Here is a 21,816-nt window from a genome sequence, read left to right on the forward strand (position 1 = left end):
GTAAAATGATTTTCTCTATCCATATTTGAAGGGCTGAACCCATTCTCCAGAGAATTAAAGAAGACAGAACCCGCATAATCTCCCCATCATTTGATAACATCAAGTACGACACATTTGAGATTGAGGAGTATCCGCTGTCTGCCCAGGGCTTTGACTGGGAGCTGTGGTGTCGCTACCTTAATCCACCCAAGTCCTGGTGGCACAAGGGTAACAGGAGTGCACCAATCCAGTAAGGGAACACCTCATGAATGTGATGATTTTCAATACATTGAAACCCCATATTTAATTGAAAATTGGACAAAACATAGTTAAAACTCTATACTGGCACATTATGAAACGTAAAATATGATGATTTGATGTGTTATTAAAGTAGAGCTGACGCAACAGAGTGGTATACATGACCCTGTCCCAACATTAAAAAACAAAGTTTTGATTGGGAGTGTGTCTTTGTGCTATTTTCAATTACATATGGGGTTTCAATGAAAAATACACACTTTTCTCTTTAATAGAAATATCAATATTTGGCAGTGTATTGATAATGTATTGCAAATGGAAGACATACAATATCTTGTTGTGTAAATGTTTTGTCCCACCCCTAGTCTTGATAGTCTGAATCAAATGATATGATTATATACTTTTATTATATTGAGTAAAAAATGTCAACCCTGGTAAAAGGGATCATTATAAACAAAACAAAAAAAGTATACGTTGTGCAAGGTCACATTTCTGTTCATTTTTCTGCTGTTACTATAGCAACTATGGTAAGCTAACATTACCTGCAAAAGGCAAACAAAACTGATCTTGATCATCTTTAATACCCCCAGGAGCCCAGCCCTGATTGGCTGCTTCGTGGTGGATAGGCTGTACTTTGAAGAGATTGGTTTGCTGGATGAGGGGATGGAGGTGTATGGAGGCGAAAATGTGGAGCTGGGCATCAGGGTGAGTAATAACGGTCAGGGGCCATGTTCATCCAGGTAATGTGTGGGAAATTAACTATGATAATGACACTAAATGGCTATTGAGATCAAGCCGACAGCCTCGTTTTTTATTTAAAATGCTAAACTCATGAAGAAGTGTCATTTGGCTGCAAACAATTTGGTCTTTACATTAAAAGAAATGGTGTACAGATGGACCAGCAGTTAGTGAAAAGATGAGAACTATAGCTCTGACCGATGTAGGATATCCAGCTAACTTGTTTTAGTCATGAAAAGTTCTGCAAACTGTTAAAAACTGTGCTTTTAAACTGTTGTTTTTTTATGATATACTAATTTAGTCCTCAAAGCTTCATTATCACTATAATACCACTGCTATTCCATGTTCCATAAAAAGACCCAAACCAAGAATGCGTTTTATCCGTATCTACACTTTTCGACCCGTCTACTCTGTCAGTGACACACTGAAGACAAAGCAATATATTGTAACCTCAAGGTGGAACAGCAGTTAGTGAAAAGATGAGAACTATAGCTCTGACCGATGTAGGATATCCAGCTAACTTGTTTTAGTCATGAAAAGTTCTGCAAACTGTTAAAAACTGTGCTTTTAAACTGTTGTTTTTTTATGATATACTAATTTAGTCCTCAAAGCTTCATTATCACTATAATACCACTGCTATTCCATGTTCCATAAAAAGACCCAAACCAAGAATGCGTTTTATCCGTATCTACACTTTTCGACCCGTCTACTCTGTCAGTGACACACTGAAGACAAAGCAATATATTGTAACCTCAAGGTCTATTTAACAGATGTTCTGGAATTTCATCATATTACATGATCTTCATCAGCAGTACTATACTTACAAGTATAGTTTCATTTTAGAAAAAGGAGCACTGCAGCTTTTTAGCAAACATTACTCCAACAGCAAGTAATAGTGCATTTGTTTGGGACTAATAATACACCGAATAATACACATATTTACAGCAGCGTGTGTTTTATTATTGTAGAGTGTAAGCTCATTTCAGCTTCCTAAAATCCAAAATGTTCAACATCATCAACAGTGTTGTTTATTTATGTGTTTTTTATAGGTTTTGCACAATAATGGAGGTCACAATGGCACATATGTTATATTTGGCTACACAGACCTATTACTATGATCAATTAATTGATTTTGTCTGGATTTGCCGTTGACAATAACAAATTATAAAGATATCACTATCCTGGTACCTAAAATGGGGAACTAATGTGATAACAATACTGTACTTGTGTCCTTTAGCAAATGATCCCAGAACACACTGTGACGGGCTATCTCTTGTGTAGTGTCAGATAAAATAAATGATCACTACTAATTAATCCTGAAGTCTGAGTGATCATCTTCATCCCCTGGTGATCCCACTGAAGCACCTGTGAGACTTGTAGGACTCAAAGTCATTGTTTGCCTTCTGTTAGCACCGATGTGTGAAGAGAAGATTGTTCAGAGCAGATAGACGCACTGTGTCAGTACTTGTGTTGCATTCCTCTCACAGTGCAAGACTTAATTTGTACACCACCAGCAGCTTTGGCTTGGATGAAATTCAGTTGGTGTGTTGTTCAGTTCAGCTGTACCTCAAGCAGACGGGCCAGAGAAATAACGGGATACCTAATGATAGCATACATCTGCTGTACAAAGATCATTAATGCAGCTATCAGCAGCTATCAGTCCCTCAGTGAGGGACAACTCCTCCGCAGCTCCAATAGAGCTAGATTGCACTGTGGGAAGGAAATGGAGACAAGCTTACGAAAGAATGCCGAATGTGGAAATATCCATTCTAGCTAATGACAGAGATGCAATCATCAATAGAGCAGGGAGATTAGTCCCGTACGTAATTTTCCTCCAGAAATTACATGCTTTTAGAATTCCTGGGCCTGATTATAACCCTGCTGATTGTTTAATACTGGACACATTGATGATTTTATCACATATATTATAAACCAGGGTCGTGGCCTTACAGTGTGTATAGACAGTGTGATAAATCATTTGGCTTTATTGCTCTGTACAGTATCTTAGCTGTGAATTATACACTCCATGTTGTTTACTTTCTTGGTAGTGTTGACTGAAGGAACTCGTCCTTGCCTGGAGGTTAATATAGTTCAGTAATGCTTTTCAAAGAGAGGGTGACACAGTGAGCTACAAGACTAGAGGACCCTGGCTTGGCCCCAGATTAGTAGTCTCATAGAGCCCCAGCAGGGTCTCTGTCTGTCTGTCTGCAGCATACTGGTCATGCCTCCAGACCACCTGCCAGCACACAGACTAGCTGCTGACGGATCCTCAGAGACACACTCAAACCAGGCCAATAGCTACAGGCTTTGGCTGAGGCTTGAAAGTGATGTCCTTGGTAGTGTGAGGGTGAAATGAACTGCTGCTCTCTGATCACAAAGTGGAAGCTGAATATTTCTATCATGAGGTACAATATTTTTTTCATTCTGGTTAGGCGTAATGACCTCTTCTCTGGCTTCAAGTAATGTTTGTATGTTTTGAGCAAAGATGAATCGGCCAATCGGTGTCCTGTGAGGAGCTACTGGCAGTTGAGGGGAGGGTGGGGGGAGCATGGAGGTGATTATGACACAGAGAGGCCCCAGTATCAGTTATACCAAAACTGGAGAGTATTTCTTTATTAAAAGAAGAGAGCAAAGAATGGTTCTTAAGGCTGTTCTAGATAGAAAAGTTGTTTCCTCTCTTCTGCCGACTGAACAACTACCTGTGATAGATGGATGCAGAAGACCTGCCACGTGAAAGTGCCTCCATCCAAAGACAGCTTCTCAGATGGTTCTGTGAAATAAACCATCTGATGAGTAAGATTAATAGTGTTTTCACTTTACTTTTATGGGAGCAAATGTGTATGAATGTAGAATTCATAAACATTAACCTTGTTAGATGAATCTGGATTGAGGGTTCCAGCCTGTGGAAGTCGACCAAAACAGTCAGCAATTTTCTGCATACTGACAGATGTACTGCATACTGCATACTGTATTCGCCGGTAATATGTAGTAGGCGGTTTCGCATACAACCCATATGTTAAACTTCCACTGGCCTTACTTCCTGTTTTGTCCAAAAAAGATCTTGTGTGATGATGGCATCTGTGGCAATAAATTACTGAAAGATATTCCGGGGATGCGTGGTCAGTGTCCACTATAAAACACAGCACAGAGTTAGGGTACAGGTGGTATGTTTGATCTTCAAGTCACAAGGTGTTGATTTGCTGTTTTGTTTGAATTGATGTGCAGCAAACCTAAGATATAACTTTTGTCAAGTATTCATTCGAGTCCGACTGTACTGTGCAACAGACAGCAAATTGGACAGGACCCTGAAACAGAATTATAATACAAATGATTTCCCAAAACACCTGTGAATACTGGGTGATGTGCCAGTGAAGCCAGCGTGGAACAATGCATCATAAAAACAACAAAGTAGACATCATCACTATCAACCAGTGCCAGGAAGGGGGTGTTGAGAAATGAGTATCATTGAGGTCTATGGAAATTAATTATGAGACGGGCTTTGTGCACAATATTTATGGAAGTGGCAATAAAACACAATAACTGTCATAATAATGATTTACACATTGGATTTTACACAAATATTCAGCATGCGACTTGTATTCAATATAAACAACTTGTATTATTATCTGTATGAGCATTTGGAATATGTGAAAAGCACAGATAGCACAAAGAATAAATAAAAGACTGTGTCCTCACAGTGGCACGTTATTCTGCTATAATATTTAAAAAATACAATATTGTCATTAAACAGACCTTACTACTTACTTACATACTGAAGCTTGTGCATTGTTATCAATTACCAATTAAAAAAAAATGTATCTACTTAAAAAAAAAAAGGTCCCATATAATGCTCACTTTCATGTTCAAAGTTTCTTTTCTACTAGAACATGTTTAGATGCTTTAGTTTTCAAAAAACACATTCGTTTTCTACTAATAATACTGCCTGTATGAATATACCTGTCTGCTCTGATTGGTTGGCGCTTCTGGGTCTTCCATATCTGCGCCCTCTGCATCTCTACACTGTCACCGCAGCAGGGGAATGACTGTAAAAGCACTGTAGTGGCACTTTCTACCTATGGCCTATATAGTAGTTTGTTGTTTGCATCAGATAAATAAAATAAATAAAAAATAATAACAAATGAGACACAACATCGCTGAACTTAGATTGTCTCTGTTTAGTCTGTTTATTTGTAGGATATTACAAGCTGCGTGTCGTTTCCAAAACATTCCGTTGTCATGTGGATGACTCCTAGAGAGCTTCACAGAACTTACTTACCAGCCCACAGCCATGACAAACGACAAATATACAAATGTTACTCATTGGGAGTAGGAGTGGGGTCTGGGGACACCCATACAATAGTTTTTCAGGCCCGTAAGCTAGTTAAGCTGGTTGAAGGCTTGCTACCGTGACACTGATTTCTGCCCGTTGAAGGGCGAAACTGACACAATGGGGAGCGCTAGCTTCGTTCTACAACAACCACATTGACAAGGCTGCACTGCAGATGTGTTTGCAGACGTTCAGCTGAGCGAGTTATTGGTCTGTCGCTACGAATGTGACATCACAACCGTTCAACTTCAAATTCAAACAACTTTATTTATCCCAAAGGGCAATTCAGTTTCAACAGTCTATAGCCAAGCAAACATTTACAAATAAACAGCAGACAGGAGTATGTCAGAGGGTGATGTACAACACACAAGGGTCGGGCAAGGAGTATACAGTTCAAGTTGGAGAACAATGGTAAAATAAAGGTTCCCAGACAAATGATGCACAAGCAGTAAAAACCTCAGAAGAGTATGATAAAATGTTAATTCCCAGGGACGATTGTCAAGGTTTAAAAGCCTGATAGCAGACAGAATGAAGGACTTTGAATAGCAGTTTGTTTTCCTGAGAGGTGCTATAAAGTGCCGGCCTGAGGGCGTGAATATGAATACTGTAGACAGGACGTGGTCCTGTTGGTCAAAAATTTGTTTGTTTTTTTGGACCACATGCCTATCCCAAATGGAACATAAGTCGCTCTGCCGAACTCTTATTTTGGAGCAGACCTTGACAATACTGTTCCGGTCAAGTCCTGCAGAAGCGTTTAAAGGCAGTTTCTGAGTAAGGGCTGTGTGCATTGTGTGGATCGACAATTTTCACAGTATTTATATAGCTCCTCAATCGGCTTCATAATCAAAACACACATGGCAATCTCACTTTTATAATATGGGGCCTTTAAGGAAGCTTTTTGCTCAAGCTGCACAAAAATGTGCTGCTTTGGCTTTTTCCATCATTTGAAAGGTACAAAAGATTTACAGTGCTGTGTAATCATATGAAACACCAAAAGTTGTACCATAATGACTCTGAATCTGAAATTTAGCACTGATTGAGTTTCATGACCCCTGTGCTGCTGAAAATCTATTGAACCCCACTGTGTAATCTCAGACCAACAGGACAAATCAATGAGAAAGTCTTTTGTCCGACAGAGGTAATGTGAATGGTAATGTAGCCCTCTAGTATAATTAGAAGAAATGCCACAGCTTTGTGCAGTAGCTATAAAACCAGCATAGTTGACTTAATGCTATTTGATCCATAATTAAATCATAAAAAACTTCTACTAGTGAACTGAAAATGCACATTTTAAGAAGTCATATTAACAGTAAACAGCTATGCGCTACCAGACTTCTTACAAACAATAGTCCTATCACTTAACTGGGATGAGCTTCATTACTCCAGTTCATTTGTTTTAGACTTGATTTAATTTTAATTACAAGGCAGAACTCCGGAGTACATTGCTGAACTTATAACTAAACAAAATGGTATTACCCCTTATGTTGCCTATCTTATGTTTGTGCCTGTCATTTCTCTGTTTGTCTGGCTTTTAGAGCACATTATTTAACTATTTAACAAATAACTTTTCTGAAAAGTGTTATACAAATTAAGCTTATTGTTATTACTGTACTGCAGCTACATAATGATCATAGTTCATAACTCTAGTATCACTATCCACTTTACTACAGACAAATCAGTACTAACTAACAGTATAAGCAACCTTGGATATTGTTACATGGACAACTAAATTAGAGAGATTAGAATATATCTATAGATATTATATAATATAAATATACTACATCAAATGGGTAATATGGTTTATTTTAAGTATATTGTAATTCTCTAGTACTGAATTATATACGGAAGCCCTAAAGGGTCATACATACATGCATTTTATTTCCTCTGTTTTCCTGTGATAAGATCCCGAGATAATTAATTTGAGATCTCGAGAAAGCAAAATGATAGTCTCTATTAAATCATTGCAGGAAACATAATTCACTGTAGCAATGTCAGAGCAGCAGGATCATCATCACATATCTATTTAATCAAGGCCTGACACAGGCTGAAACAGCTTTATGCCTTGCTATCACAGATAATGTTCACATTAGCATCTAAGAAGACGGTTAGCAAGGCTTCAGCTTTAGCAGAGGCATCAATGAGCCTGATGTCCCCGTTAACTACACACACACACATATATATATATATATATATATATATATATATATATATATATATATATATATATATATATATATATATATTTTTTTTTTTTTTTTAATATTTCTTTAACAAACTATATTGTCAACAATATTATATAACAAAAACATAAATACCACTACAGGGAGGAGTTTTACAATGTGCACTTGAATATAAAAATTACAATATCTATTTCACAACAGTAAATAACCAACTGAAATCATCTGGCAATGTTTTCCATAGTGTTCTTCAAGATATGAGAAGTCTTTACGAGGCATGGCATGTCACATGTGATGGAAATCACAGACCTATTACGTTTCATTCATTATCTTGCAAATTAATTATCTCGTTATCTCCGAGAAAACAGAGGAAAATGATCTAGTTACTACTGGAAAACGGAGGTATGTATGAACCTTTAGGGCTTTGGTAATTATATTTCACTCTGATAGATAATTTTCTTTTAGCTTCTTTAACTAAATTTAAAATAAGTCAAAATGATACCCTAGTCCTAAAATAGTTGATTGATGTTGAGCTGATGTTGAGAGCTCAGCTGTTTTAACTGGCCCGGGGAAATACCTTCACCATTGTGGAGAAAAGTAAAGACTGGCTTGAGAAACAAAGACAGATTGTGGATTGCTTTACGGTCTTATTGTCATGAGGGGAGTTATATCGGAGGGCTGGATCAAGTTGAAGACATTGTTGCTGCAGCAGAGGGGATGAGCGGTGGCAGCAGGGTTTCCAAGACACCCTCTGGATGGGAGATTCAGTAGCTCAGAGTGAATACTAACGCTCAAACATGTATCCCAATGGAGAGGATGGATCAGGGTGGAAAGATCATGAAGATGGCAAACCTGCTGGATCAGGTTTTGGGCGCAGTATGGGCTTTGTGCTATATTAACCCCGGTAACATCTGTTTTTCACACTTCTTTCTGAGCTTTTTTTCCAGTATCTCTGAATACTCTTTATCAGTGGACAATCTTTCTTTAGCCATCTCCCTCTGATCACTTATTATTCATGGTTTCTTCCTACCCTGCATACAGTAACATTTATTGTATTGTGATATGAAAGTGGATATGCCTTAATTTACATATTCATCACCTCACATAAACATCTTGAAGAAGGCCACATACTCACACAGCTCATCTCCAGGGGTAGATTTAGCTCCAAATTGGACTAAAAGAAAGTGTTTCCATAAATGTTTTTATAATATACACAGTGGTGGAAAGTACTTAAGTGCATTTACTCAAATACATGTTCTGAAGTACAATTTTTTATTTCACTACATTTATTTCATAGTTTTAGTTACTACTAGATACTTTACAAATATTAATAAACATATATGCAACTCATACATTATAATGTATTATCATATATTCAACTACCCAGAATTATATTAAGTAATTAAAATGAGCTCCCCATTTACCAGCTGCAACAATAAAGTGATGAACACATTAATTCATCAATAATTATAATCCAATAATATAATATGTATGATTATGAAATAGGCCAACCTGCATAATAAGTACTTTTAATTTTAGTACTTTAAGAATAATTTGATGCTAATGCTTAGGTCAGATTTTGAATGGAGTACTTTTACTTTTAAAAGAGTATTTTTTTTAACTATAAAATTGCTACATTTAGTAAAATATCTTAGTACTTCCACCACTGTGTACGGTGCTAATAAAACTTGTTTTGTATATAGAGCACTTGCTTGATGATTGTGTGAAATGTTTCACCCTGTAAGATGTTGTCCTGTGTGCAGGAAGTTGTGTATAATATGCCAACCTGTTTGAATGTGATATCACTTTTGAGGAGGGAGGAAGCTGCTTAGATTAAAAAATGAATATAGTCCCTAGTCAAAAGGATATTTTCTCAGTGGTTGCTGTTTCACGCCAAGACAGCAAAACTGTGCTTCTCGTGAATGTAGTTTCATGCTAGATTTGGACTAGTGGATGTAATTATAAAATATCTGATGGGTCTTGGTTTGTCCTTTTAATAGATATTATTTTATATTCTGATTTATGTCGATCCTAGCTTGTGAAGCTAATAATTAAAGATATTATTAAAAATAACAAGAATACAGTACAGCAAGAAAAGGGCTAGTTAGGCTTTAAAAAAGGTCCCTGAATAATTACTGTAGAACATAAACAACCAGTCAAGAAACTCATCAGCATCTCTTCCCTTCTAGAAAACTCCATGTTTCTAGTTAGATGGGATGTGATGGTAAGTGATACATCAATAAGTCAAGGCTATGGGTCTTCACATGGCTGTCTGCATGGATTACTGCAGCCCTGTCTCCTACAAATTACATTTATATGCATTTATTCTTCATTAGCGATTTATGTTCATGGGCAACATTCAGAGCCAAGTGAGGGTCAGCAGAAATGTAATAAAAAAATGGATGGTGGAGGGCATGTAGAACACTTAGTCTCAACACTGGCCGCCTGGCTCATTTCCCACGTCAATTTAAAGCCCTACTCTACTCAAAAATGTGTTTTCATGTTTCTATCCCCTAAAATGTCTGTCCTTGATTATACTGACTTGAATATGAGCAAAGTTTGTAACTAGAGAGGGGTTTATGCATCCCTCTCCTGAAGCAGATGTCTGTGCACGTCCCTGAAATTTAAGATTCTCTCCGCTCTTTATCTTGATGTGCATTGCTCTTTTATCGGTCTAGAATGTAGTCAGCGAAGAGTCTCAGCCTAGCGTGAGCACAAGCACTATTAGCGGCCGTGGGAGGTACAAGGCCCGATTCAGAATTTCTCAACGAGGGAGAAAGAACAGATGTGCTTCCAGACTCTTCTGTGAGTTTTTGACTTTTTTTTATATCTAGGAGAACCATGTTAAACAAAATATTAATCATAGCAGAGTCATTTTTACATAGTTTAAAACAGGTCTGGAGTGGGACTTTCACAACCAGTGTTGGGAATTTTTAGGATTTCGGGGAGTTTTCTGTTTTCGATCGAGCCATTCTAAGAGTTTTGGTTGAGCTGGTCTTGGTTTTGAGATATCTGTCAAGGAGACTTCTTGAGACATGGGATTTGCATGGATTTTTTTTAAACATAATATATACATAAACGTTTAGGGCAATCTGATGGATTGTTAAGCTATTTGCTGTGGAAATAAAGTGGTGTACAGAAGAATTGAGTAGCATTTATTTTTGTTATTCTTTTCCGCCACAGTGGAGCATCGGTTTCATCATTTCTTCCTGTCTGCAGCATCTTCCTCTGTTGCACCAACCACTTGCATGTCCTCCCTCACCACATCTATAAACCTGCTCTTTTCCTCTTGCCTGACAACTCCACCTTCAGCATCCTTCTCCGAACATACCCAGCATCTCTCCTTTTTCGAACCCTCTCAATCCGGCCTCTCTCCCTTTGCCTCCAAACTGATTAACCTGAACTGTCCCTCTAATATACTCATTCTGAATCCTGTCACATTCTGAATCCTCGTCACTCCCACGAAAATCTTAGCATCTTTAATCCCGCCACTTCCAGCTCTGCCTCCTGTCTTTTGGTAAGAGCCACTGCCTCCAAACCACACAACATAGACAGTCTCTGTAAACCTTCCCTTTCACCATTCTGTCGCAATTAACTCCTGACACTCTTCCCCACCCTCTCCACCCTGCCTGCACTCTCTTCCTCACCTCTCTTCCGCACTCATTGTTACATTGAACAGTTGACGCCATGTATTTAAACTCACCCACCTTTGCCTCCACTGCTCTGTGCATCTCTCCTTTCGGCTGTCCTTCCTCTCATTCAAGCACATGTATTCAGTTTTGTTCCCATGACTTTCATTCCTCTTCTCTCCAGTGAATACCTCCATCTCTCCAGGCTCAACCTGCTCCCCACTCTCTCTACAGATTACAATGTCATCCATGAGCGTCATAGTCCACAGAGACTCCTGCCTGATCTCATCTGTCAACCTGTCCATCGTCAATTGAGTTGCATTTCTAAATAGATTTATTGTAGGGCTGCAGCTAACAGCTGTTTTTTATTATATATCATATTTGCTCATTATTCTCTTGACTGACAGATTAATAGTTGAAATCCCAACATATTCAGTTTAATATCGTACAGCAAATTAAAGCAGCAAAGCTTTATATTTGATTACTTAGAACCAGTGAAATATTGGCATTTTTGTTTGAAAAATTACAAAACAGTGAATTGTGAAAACTATAGCCGATTTTGTCACTCAGCTACTCAATAAATGTTCTCATCGTTTTGACTCTAGTTTAGAGATCCAGGTGAGGTTAGTCTCTGCAGTCCTTTGCAGACAGTCAGACAAACTGTAAGACTGTTGGCTTCATCTATCTGTTAAAAAGTGATGCCTTTAAGGCTTTTTAAACACATTTCTCTAGTATGCAACTGTTCCTTGAAAACTATTTAAACACGACAAGACTTCACTGATGCTCACAATACTTGGCACCTGGTACCACTGGCTCTTAAAAGATTGGTATCACGGAAGAGGAGAATTCTTAGATGACATACATTCTGCACGAGTGAGAGTATTTTAAAACGTATTTTGCAGTTGAATGACCGTTTATGTCTGTGGTTTAATTAATGAACATAGTGAGGGACGCCGGCCCCTCGCTTCTCATAGTCAAGCCTGTAAATTAATTGTCTCATCAATGTCATAATTTATTAGACAGAATAAAGAACTCTGTTGTCTCGTTTATTGCCTACAGTCCAACAGTATAAATAACAGGATGTCAGGTATTAGCTCTCATGCTGCATGTGAAGCTTTTTTCAGCTCAGTTCATGTTGAGGCAGTCAAGGAATTTAAATTCCTGTGGTTCTGAATGTAATGTACGCACACATAAGAAGACAAGACAAGAAGAGTGGCGGTCCTAGACCATTTTCAAATAGGGCAGGCTTTGGGCTGGGGCCACATGCCATTTTAGGCTCAAGATACAAACATAGCTTTAAATCAGAGCTTGCTACAGAAAAGACTCTACACCCTACTGTAATGAGGAGCGCTGCTCCCAAGGTCAACTAAACACCTACAGACCTCTTAATATTACAGGGACACTGGAAGTCCCATGAGACCACCATTGCAAGAATATGCACATAGACATACAGCTAAAACGACAACTAAGCTACACAGAAATTAGCATACAAAAATCTATTTTGTACAGACATGTATGAGAATATACAAACAAGAAATAAACAACAACATTCAATGTCTATCAAGTCAAAGTGCTACTGTGTGTACAGGGTCACAAGAAGGGCAAGAGTGAGTGGGAGTTTAAGGAGACCATTTTCCGGAATAAATATTTTATGGGAAATGTAATAAGGCATTTGCTGGAAAAGTGACTGCACAGGACCTCGCGCCTGGCCTGCAATCTTTTTACATAAGCTATATAACTTTATGACTGTTCTTGACCCAACATGCTTCTAGTTGGTGATTCTTATAGTGTGTGCTGTGCTTTATACTGTGTGAATAGCTTCTTCTTCAGTTCATGAAATCCTTGCAGCATCTGAAGCAGGGCTGATATGTTAATAAATCTGCTGTCTCTTAGAAGTGCCAGTGAGCAAATTAAAATAAATAAATTACCTGAAAATGACACCAGGCTGCTACAGTATTACCATACAGCACCCATTTACCACGTCTCATCGTACCCTGTTTTTAGCAACAGTAGTGTCTCATATTTATACTTAAAACACATTGCAGTGCCAATGCTGTTGTGTAATTAGACGTGTATACGAGGTGAGATTTAAAAAAAAAAGACAGGTTGGACGTATACTTAGCTTTGTGTTCAATAAGTGACAACCAAATGCCAAGGCACACTGCTTTGCAAAACTTAAATAGCCTTTTAAAAAGTGGGCTTAGCACCTACGTATTTCGACTTCAAACTTCTTCAGGGCATGTAAATACAGATGACAGTTTACAGGTATATCAAGGCTTTAAGACAGTCAGAGTAGCACTGGATAATTGACACAGCTGCAGTCTAGAAAGTGTGTGTGCGTAATAAGGTCAACAATATATTCAATATATTATGTGTTACCATACACATAAATGTAAAAAATAGAAAATATTTGATATAATATATTTACAGATAAAGAACATAATCCAGCTCTTAGTGCTTTCACTTGAAGATTCAAAATGTTTTCCTTGTAGCAGTTGTATCAATTGTTTAATTCATTAGAATTATTGTTAAAATAGTGTTGGTCCGATCGGCAAAAATCTATTTCTTTATTTTTTTTTATTTCTTTATCATTGTTATTTTAATGATGGAAATCATACTCCATCTGTCTGGGTGCAGATCTGTGGTGCTCCAGACATTTCCTGAGGTAAAGCTCTCTGTTTGCTTAGTTGTCATTATCACGTCTAATCGTGATTGGCACAGTTGTTTCAGAGCTTTAAGACCAGGGATGTGATCTGGCTGAGAAAGTATTTAATAATCAGCCCACATGCCGAACTGTATTCACCTTCACACAGCCATTTTGCACGTTGCACTGCTGCACATCCATTAACCAAAATTTCAAATCTTCAACTACTCATGAGAGTGATGTGGAAAAAGGTCGTTGTCTGGTTGTTTTGGCATACAGCGTTCTGTTGCACTTACCAGAGGAGAGAAGTTAAACACAGAAATGAGGTCGCGATCTCACATCATATTTTGCTGGATATAAATCTCCCTAAATTAATAGATGCTCTAATGATCTTGTAGTTTTCTTGAACCAACATAGTCAGAATTCAAACATGAGACCAATGTGTAAAATTAGCAGCACATAATGAGGAATTACTCAGAACACCAAGAGTGCATTACTAGATTTGGTCACAGATGTTGTCAAGTTACATCCCTCATGCTATAAATACATCACTTATGTAACTCTGTACCATCCTCACTGTGTGTTTCCAGAGGCTGAAGGACAGTGGTGGAGATGTAGTGTGTCGTTCTTCCTCTACAAGTTGATTTAGGACGGTCTGGTAAATGAGTCAGCGTTTCTGTGGAGAGGATGGGAAATGTACTCCTCCCTTTCAGACAGCAGACAGAGCGAGTTGATACGCATACAGTGGAAACTCTATGGCAATTGTCTGCACTGCTTCAACTCTGTGCTCTGGGCAGCAAAAGAGGAAGCTCAGCTTTACCTTAAAAGTAAGTCTGTGCTTTGATGTGAAGGGTTTTGTCTCGAGAAAAGAGTGTATAGTGAAGAGTAAATGTGAAATGAATGCAGTGGGAAATATTGGGGCGTTTTGTGAAAGCCAGTTAGGGTACTTCTGGGGGGACAGGAGAGGTGGTGCAGGGAGATGAAAGCAGATTCAGATACACAGACAGGTGTGAAATGAAAGAAGAAAATTCCTAAAACAGCATACATCACAGAAATATATAGTGAATAAAGTTCCTGAGGTTCTGCTCATTCTGTCAGGAGGCTGTCAGAAGTATGTTTCCCTTTCTCTTGCTTTTCTTTTCAAGTTTGACAAAATCCTCAATACCAACGCTTTCACATCAGGATGCTTGTAACATCATTGTTACACATACAGTATATACTAAATACTCAAAGGATGTTTTTTATATAGTCTCCAGTATGGTAGACATTTTTCATTATTCTTTTTTTAATCTATTTTTTACATTGTCTCATCCCAAATATACTGGCCTGGTTTTAGATGCAGTGACTGAGCGGACTTTCCTTTGTCCTATTCTTTGTGGTATCCTGCTAAAAAATATATTCAGACAAAGAGGCTGTGCTTCTTTTATATCCTAACATCTAGTGGTAATGAAATGTCTGTCAACTTTTATTAAGGGCCACAATGTTTATGATGAAAATGCACCCTTACCTCATCCTATCGTCACCTCCAGTTTGTAGTGATGACTCACAGCTCAACTGATGCGTGAACGTATGGTTCTCCAGATATCAGTCCACCGTGTTTGAATCCTCTGGTGGCTCGAGTTTGTTCACCAGCCTGACCGAGAAGCAGCATCCCATAGTAGTGCTCTATCAGAGAATGACTGGAAACTGATGTATACTGTACCTCTCTTACTATTCATTGTAGTTAGAAAGAGACTGTAAAATACTTTTGAGGTATGCGTTTTTGAAAGTGGCACTTTATAGCTTGTGATAAGTTTACATTGCGACAATATCATGTAGTGAACAGAGCAATGACTGTGATAATATTAGGGTTTAATTTCTGTAATAAGTTAATAATGGGCAAAAATATACCAAGGTAATAACAGGTCACTTATTATTAATAATATGGTAATGAGAGATAACAATTCAATAAGCTCCACCCCCTTTAGTTACTGTTGCTATGCCTATCAAACTTAACATTCTCAAATGCAACCGTATGTAAGTTACAATGTTAAAGTAGCAAATTTACCGCTCAAAGTTTATAGTAGTTATTAAAGTCTTGACATTAAACAGAAGTTTACAAAAGTTGCTTCTTGGCTTTTTCTTTGTCAGCTAAAAGAACGACTGTCACTAGCAGGTTCTATCAGCGTTAGCCAGCTAGCTATTCAATGTTATCTCTGTGGGATTTTCAGTTTTCAGCTAACTCGTTCTAAAACAAGAACCATTTACAGTAAAAGCGAACTCTTTCAACTAACGTGTAGAAAACCCCTGCATCCCTTACATACAATTTAATGGTGCTGAGCAAATGGATGCATAGAACAACTTGATATACCCTCATAAAGAGAGAGATATAAAAGTGTTTCTAAGAGTGTTTGAGGCTTTTACATCTCATAAACACTATCACTGACGTTGGGATGGACACCTAATTTACCTTTTGGGCCACAGAGAATGACATCCCATCCAAAACCAGCAGTTTTCAACCCGGTGGTGAAATGTCGCGGTTCAAAACACTAAATTTTGTTTATCAAAGATGCTAGCAAAGCGACAAAGTAGATAAACAGAGACATCAGATGGTGGTTAATATATCTTTAAACCTTACCGTGAAAATGACAGAAATATTTTCATATATCTTTGTAGTGAAAATCAACCGGCAATTGTCTAACCAGAAGTGATTGTTTTTAGTGCAACGTGGCAGTGGTTCTGTGTAGCCTCTAGGACTGGCTAAACAGATGTAGATGTATTGGTCCTGAATCCCCATATCCCATAATGTAACTTGCAATCCCTCCAAATGTAGCTACTGTAGCTAATGATGTGCTCTAAGGATAACTCTTTCCCAATGTTACTACTGTAGGTAGTAAGATACTTGCATGAGTTGCCAGGCATGCTGCTATTTGTAGCTAAAACAACCCATCTCTTACAATTTGGCTGTTGCTGATGAGGCAACAATGTTTTTAACTACAGCCCCATGCACACTGCTTAAACATGGAGACAAATCCAAAGCTTCACACGCCTGCTGTGCCTAGTTACTGTTGCTAAGCTATGATTTGATAATCATAGTCTCTCCATAATTATCAAGCGTAGAAGTAATATGGTAATATTAGTGTAAAAATGTGTTGCAAATAGGCAGAAAGCATTTGTGTTTAGCTAGCAGGACAATTATGCGGACATGAACGAGCAACAGAGAAATGTTTAATGCTGCAGGAAGGGTTTGAGACAATTTTTTACACGCCTTGATCCTCGTTTTGGCTGTGAACATTTTGGAATCCGTTGTAACTGACACGACTTAAAGCTGCTGCTTGTTTGTAGGGAAGAAAAACACAAACATGTTGCAGCCGCCTTTAAGCCTCCAGGAGGTGAGCATTTGACACTCTGAAGATAGATTTTGCATGGAGTACTTTAAGGCAATAAACCATACACAAGCATGAGGTTGCAAAAAGTTGAGGAAACTATAGATTTAAAGTCAAAACATTAAGTAATGTAATTTAATTTGACATATTGCTGCGCCGTGAAACTGCATCATTATTATGCTTCACGTCCATTTTGTAAACTCCCGCTTTAAGCCTCTAGACGCTCTGCTTGGTAACTGGCACCACTGCAGACAGAAAAATGAATAAAGCACTTCCATTGGCATTATATGTACATTAAAGGTATTTAGGTTCCTGCTCTTATCCAAAGCAAATTAGGACGAAGACAGCAATATAAATTAGCATGTGCTCAGGCTGATGGTTCCCTGATAATAGATCTAAGCAAACACTGCTATAATGTGAGTGCACTTCTCTGCCAAGACAGTTCTACAAAAAGAAATTAGACAGCTAGATCAGATTCAGGCTGGAGCATATTTGCAGGAGGATGTGGCACAAAAAGGGGTGTGATGCAAGTGGGAGCAGGGGACGTGAAGCATTTCTTGAGGAGATGAGTTTTTAAGTTTACAAGGGAAGGGGAGTGGTTGTGTTGTCCTGACTGAGATTGTTTCATCACAGTGGAGACTGGGTGGAGTGAGGACCTGACTTTTAATAACACAAAGTAGAGTGGTGATTGGATTTGTTTGTAGCGCAGTGTCGTTGAAGTATGATACTACCCTTAAATGATGTGGACCAAGTGTCGGAAGTTTTTCTATTTTACAACTTTCTTGACAGCATGGAGGTGGAGCCTCTCGTCTAAGATCAGGCAACCATCTTGGACTGAAGTGTTCTGAAGTTGTTTTTGTTTTTAAAGTCATGCTTTTCCGCTTCAACAACGCCCTGGAAAACAGACTGTATGAGTCATGCATGCAAATTAGATGGTGCGTTTCACGGGGATTGCACTCTTATATCCAACTGTATAAGATTGTTGTATTTTGAATGGAATAACAATACAGCACTCCATAGTAATGGGAGACTCAGACTCCTAGGTTGACAGTAATGACCCATTTCCTGTGATTAATTTGGAAAAAATGCAGGGAGGGGGCATTAGCAGGCACAAATTGTGAGGCATTTTTTTCATTGTCAGAAAGGAAAGTTGACATTAAAGAATGGAGGCAGAATTATTTCCGGGACTGAGGTTGCCATAAGCTGTAATTGACTGGCTGTAAGTGATGGCACAATTGTTCCAATGTTTTGCTGTTTTCAGCTAGAACAAATCTTCAAAGTCATGTACTTAGTTGGGTTCGGAGGGATACGACTGCATCTTATTATTTTCGTTGTCAATTTATCTGTTGATTTTTATCCAAGCTGGCAGCCACACTCTGGGAATAGCAGTGTGGATCAGTCCACCACTTTGGACCAGATTTTAAATAACTGTTGGATTTGGTAGACACATTAATGATCCCCACAGGATGAATTGAGCCATCATCATGCGCTAACATGCAAAAACTAAGATGGTAAACATGATTGACATTAGCACACCTTTTATTGGGAGGATGTTACCATGCTATTTGTTATGCTTTGTGTTTGATCAGGACCCAAATGCATGACTCGACTCTGGTTCAAAATGCAACAAACAATCTTTAATGTTCAAAAGGGGTGCAAGAATAGGTGCGAGGTGGAGGGGTGGTGCGAGGCCCCAGGATCCTGATACGGTAGGTGAAGTCACCGAGAAGTGCGTGGATGCAGGTGGCGTGATGTGAGGTCTGCTGTAGGGTAATGGCGATGCAGTGAGAGAGCTCCAGGCAGGCAGGTCCACAGGCAGGCAGGGAGGAAGCAACGCTCAAGACTGCACAGCAAAGCACAGTAATCACGTAGACTGACGGAACGATCTGGCAGTGAGCAGGAGAGAAACCAGTGGCTTTATGGGAGGCTTGATTGTAGAGTGAGTTCACCTGGCGCTGCCTGTGGAGCAGAAGCCACGCCCACATGCCCACACAGCACAGACAGGGGGAGAGAAACAGGAGGAATAATACAGATAGGGACACAAAAACACACACAAGGAAAACTCAGGGCTGCCATGGTGGAATCATGACACTATTCTTAGCATTTAGCTCGAACGACACTGTGGGCTCATCCCAGTATCGCTCCTCGACTCCTCTGTCGTCGATCACTTGACCAGGAAATCGACCGAGACCCGCCATCTTGAAGGACATACCAATTCCTTAGATGTGCAGAGTGCAGCCTATGCAAGTGTGTCATCACTACACATGTAGAAATGCCCCACCCCCACATCAAAAGTTGGCAGAATTTAAAACAAGCCAAGTGCCACTTCAAAATTAAAGTGCTAGAATGTTTTAACTGCAATTTATTTTGTAAGGTTCTAATTAATTAAGGCAGAAAAAGGCTGAATCTGTTTGTTAAAAAATGATGAATCCCATTAATAAAAATAGATTTATTTATGTAGATAAATATAAAAACTAGATTACAGAGGGTCTTTGTAGGATTTACTTTGTATTAAGCCCAGTGACAGGTGATACAACTGTGCACATGGCACAGAGTGACACTCTGTGAACAAGGATGTCTCATTCCCCAACTGAGGATTCTGTCCTCCTCCCATCTTATGAGGGCGGAGCTTATACACAAGGAAGAGATGGAAGTAAGGGGAAATGAAGACGTGAGAGAAGGTAATGGGATCAACCCCCTGCCTCGGTACAGCCTCACACAGCCGCTTGCATGGCGGTAGAGTTATTTTTTACTGTTACTATTAACATTTTATTATTATTACTACTACTATTATTGTTGTTGCTGGTATTAATCATAAAAATAATAATTCATTCATTCATTCATAATAATAATTATTATTATTCATGTTATTATTAGTAGTAGTAGTAGTAGTAGTTATAATTGACTGTTAAGTCCAAACCTCAAAGATATTTAATTCCTGATAACACAAAACAGAGGACAGCAATAAATCAGTAAAGCTTGAACAAACACCAATTTTGGCTTTTTCTGATTGAAAAATAACTAAATTGTTAGTCTATTATGAGAACAGTTGGTGCTTAATATCCTGTCAAATGACTAATCAGTTAAATTAAGTCATCAGCCTCAACTATAGCAACCAGGCTTCGTTACCAGGACTTAATTGGTTGGATAATTGTGCTGATCTGTATGTTAGCATGGCGGGACTCTGGGTATATTTGGTGTAATTGTAGCAACATATTTTTCCATGTGAAAATGATGTCACTCATCTGCATTTGTAAAAGGCACAAACACAAATAAGAATATCAGTCAGTAATATGGAGTTTCAGTGCGACGCAGGACACCACCACAGCTGCCTCAATTTACCAGTTTCTCTTGAGCCATTGAATATAAAAACCACATGAGACTTTAATTAAGCATTACTTACAGAATATCTACAGCGACTCAGATGACAAGCTCAATTCTATGTCCATCGTAAAACTGGGGAAATACATCATACAAGCTGTTCATTGTGCAGGATAGCTTCAATCTGAGTTGTTATATTGATTGGTTTTGATCAATAGCCTCCCAGAGACATCTCTCTGCACATGTTCATCCCTGATCCGCTGCCTGTTAACAACACAGCCCCTTCAATAAGTATGTGTATGTGTGTAATAACATGGTGTGTATGATCATTATGTGCATAATGCTCAGCTAATTAGCAGCTTGTGTATTCTAATTGTGGGACTTCCAAAAGGGTCAGGGTTTACTGTTGCGAAACACATTTAAATAAATGATTGAATAAGATTTTTTTCATCTAGAAAATAGTTTGAAAGCCTGAAAAGGCAAGTTTCTCTTGAATAAGTGAAAACACACCCTCAGACCATGGCCACATCTGCTTTTTACTGCCAGTACTAACACAAGAAGGATGTCAGCTGCACTATTTGATCCTCACATAACTGCGCAGCGTGATGATTTCAACCTCATTCATACTGAAACGCCGGGTGTCCTGGACTACTGACATTTAAGTGGTTTCTGAGGATCCTCCACAGACTCTGGTAGAGACATCTCCTTTAATGACCCCCATACAAGTGTGAGCATGTAAGCAGAAGAACATCTTAATGCTTCTGCTGAGTCTTTGAATTATGTTGCGATACCATGCAGAATCTTCGGATTCTGGAGCATTGTGCGGCTTCAATCATTTCCTACTTAATTTCCCTCCGAGAGTTGATTCTCATATAGTTCTCTTCAAAGTTTTTGTGACTCAATGCACATCCTTTTTGACTAAAGCTGACTGATGACTAAATAAACTTAAATGTTAATAACAGATATGGGCGATTAAGGCTGGTAAAGTCTGCATGAAAGAATTGCATAAATAACCATAACCAACACATTTGATGCTTGATTACATGTTGATTTGAGGTTTATGGAGGAAAAGTATGGAAGAAGCTAATCATATAATTAAGTGTGTAAGCACTGTAAAAATGCACAATATGAAAAAAACACCTGGACTGGTTTCCTTGTTCTTCAAAGATTTGAGTAATCTGAGAAGATATACGAAAACGTACATGTACGTATGTTTATAGTTGTGTATATAAGGTATGTTGCTGCAAAGCTATTACAGCAAGGGTCATTGCAGACACAAAATATATTAAACAAAATTTCCTTTTTGTCTTCATGGAGGAGTCTTATATTGTCACCATTTGCTGGATAGAGGTGTGACAGTCTTCAAAAGTTTGCAGAGATC

General features: G+C 38.5%; 1 protein-coding gene across 1 annotated transcript in view; it reads left to right on the forward strand.

The window, feature by feature from the left end:
* galnt18b (UDP-N-acetyl-alpha-D-galactosamine:polypeptide N-acetylgalactosaminyltransferase 18b) overlaps window positions 1–21,816 on the forward strand; it is an 83,795-nt gene that overhangs the window by 46,140 nt on the left and 15,839 nt on the right. The window contains exons 5-6 of the mRNA XM_083918956.1: window positions 32–229; window positions 825–939. Of these exons, the coding sequence (XP_083775082.1) occupies window positions 32–229; window positions 825–939 (313 nt within the window). The remainder of the gene's footprint in view (window positions 1–31; window positions 230–824; window positions 940–21,816) is intronic.

This window comes from Echiichthys vipera, assembly GCF_963691815.1.
Source record: "Echiichthys vipera genome assembly, chromosome: 1".
In the NCBI taxonomy this organism is placed as follows: domain Eukaryota; kingdom Metazoa; phylum Chordata; class Actinopteri; order Perciformes; family Trachinidae; genus Echiichthys; species Echiichthys vipera.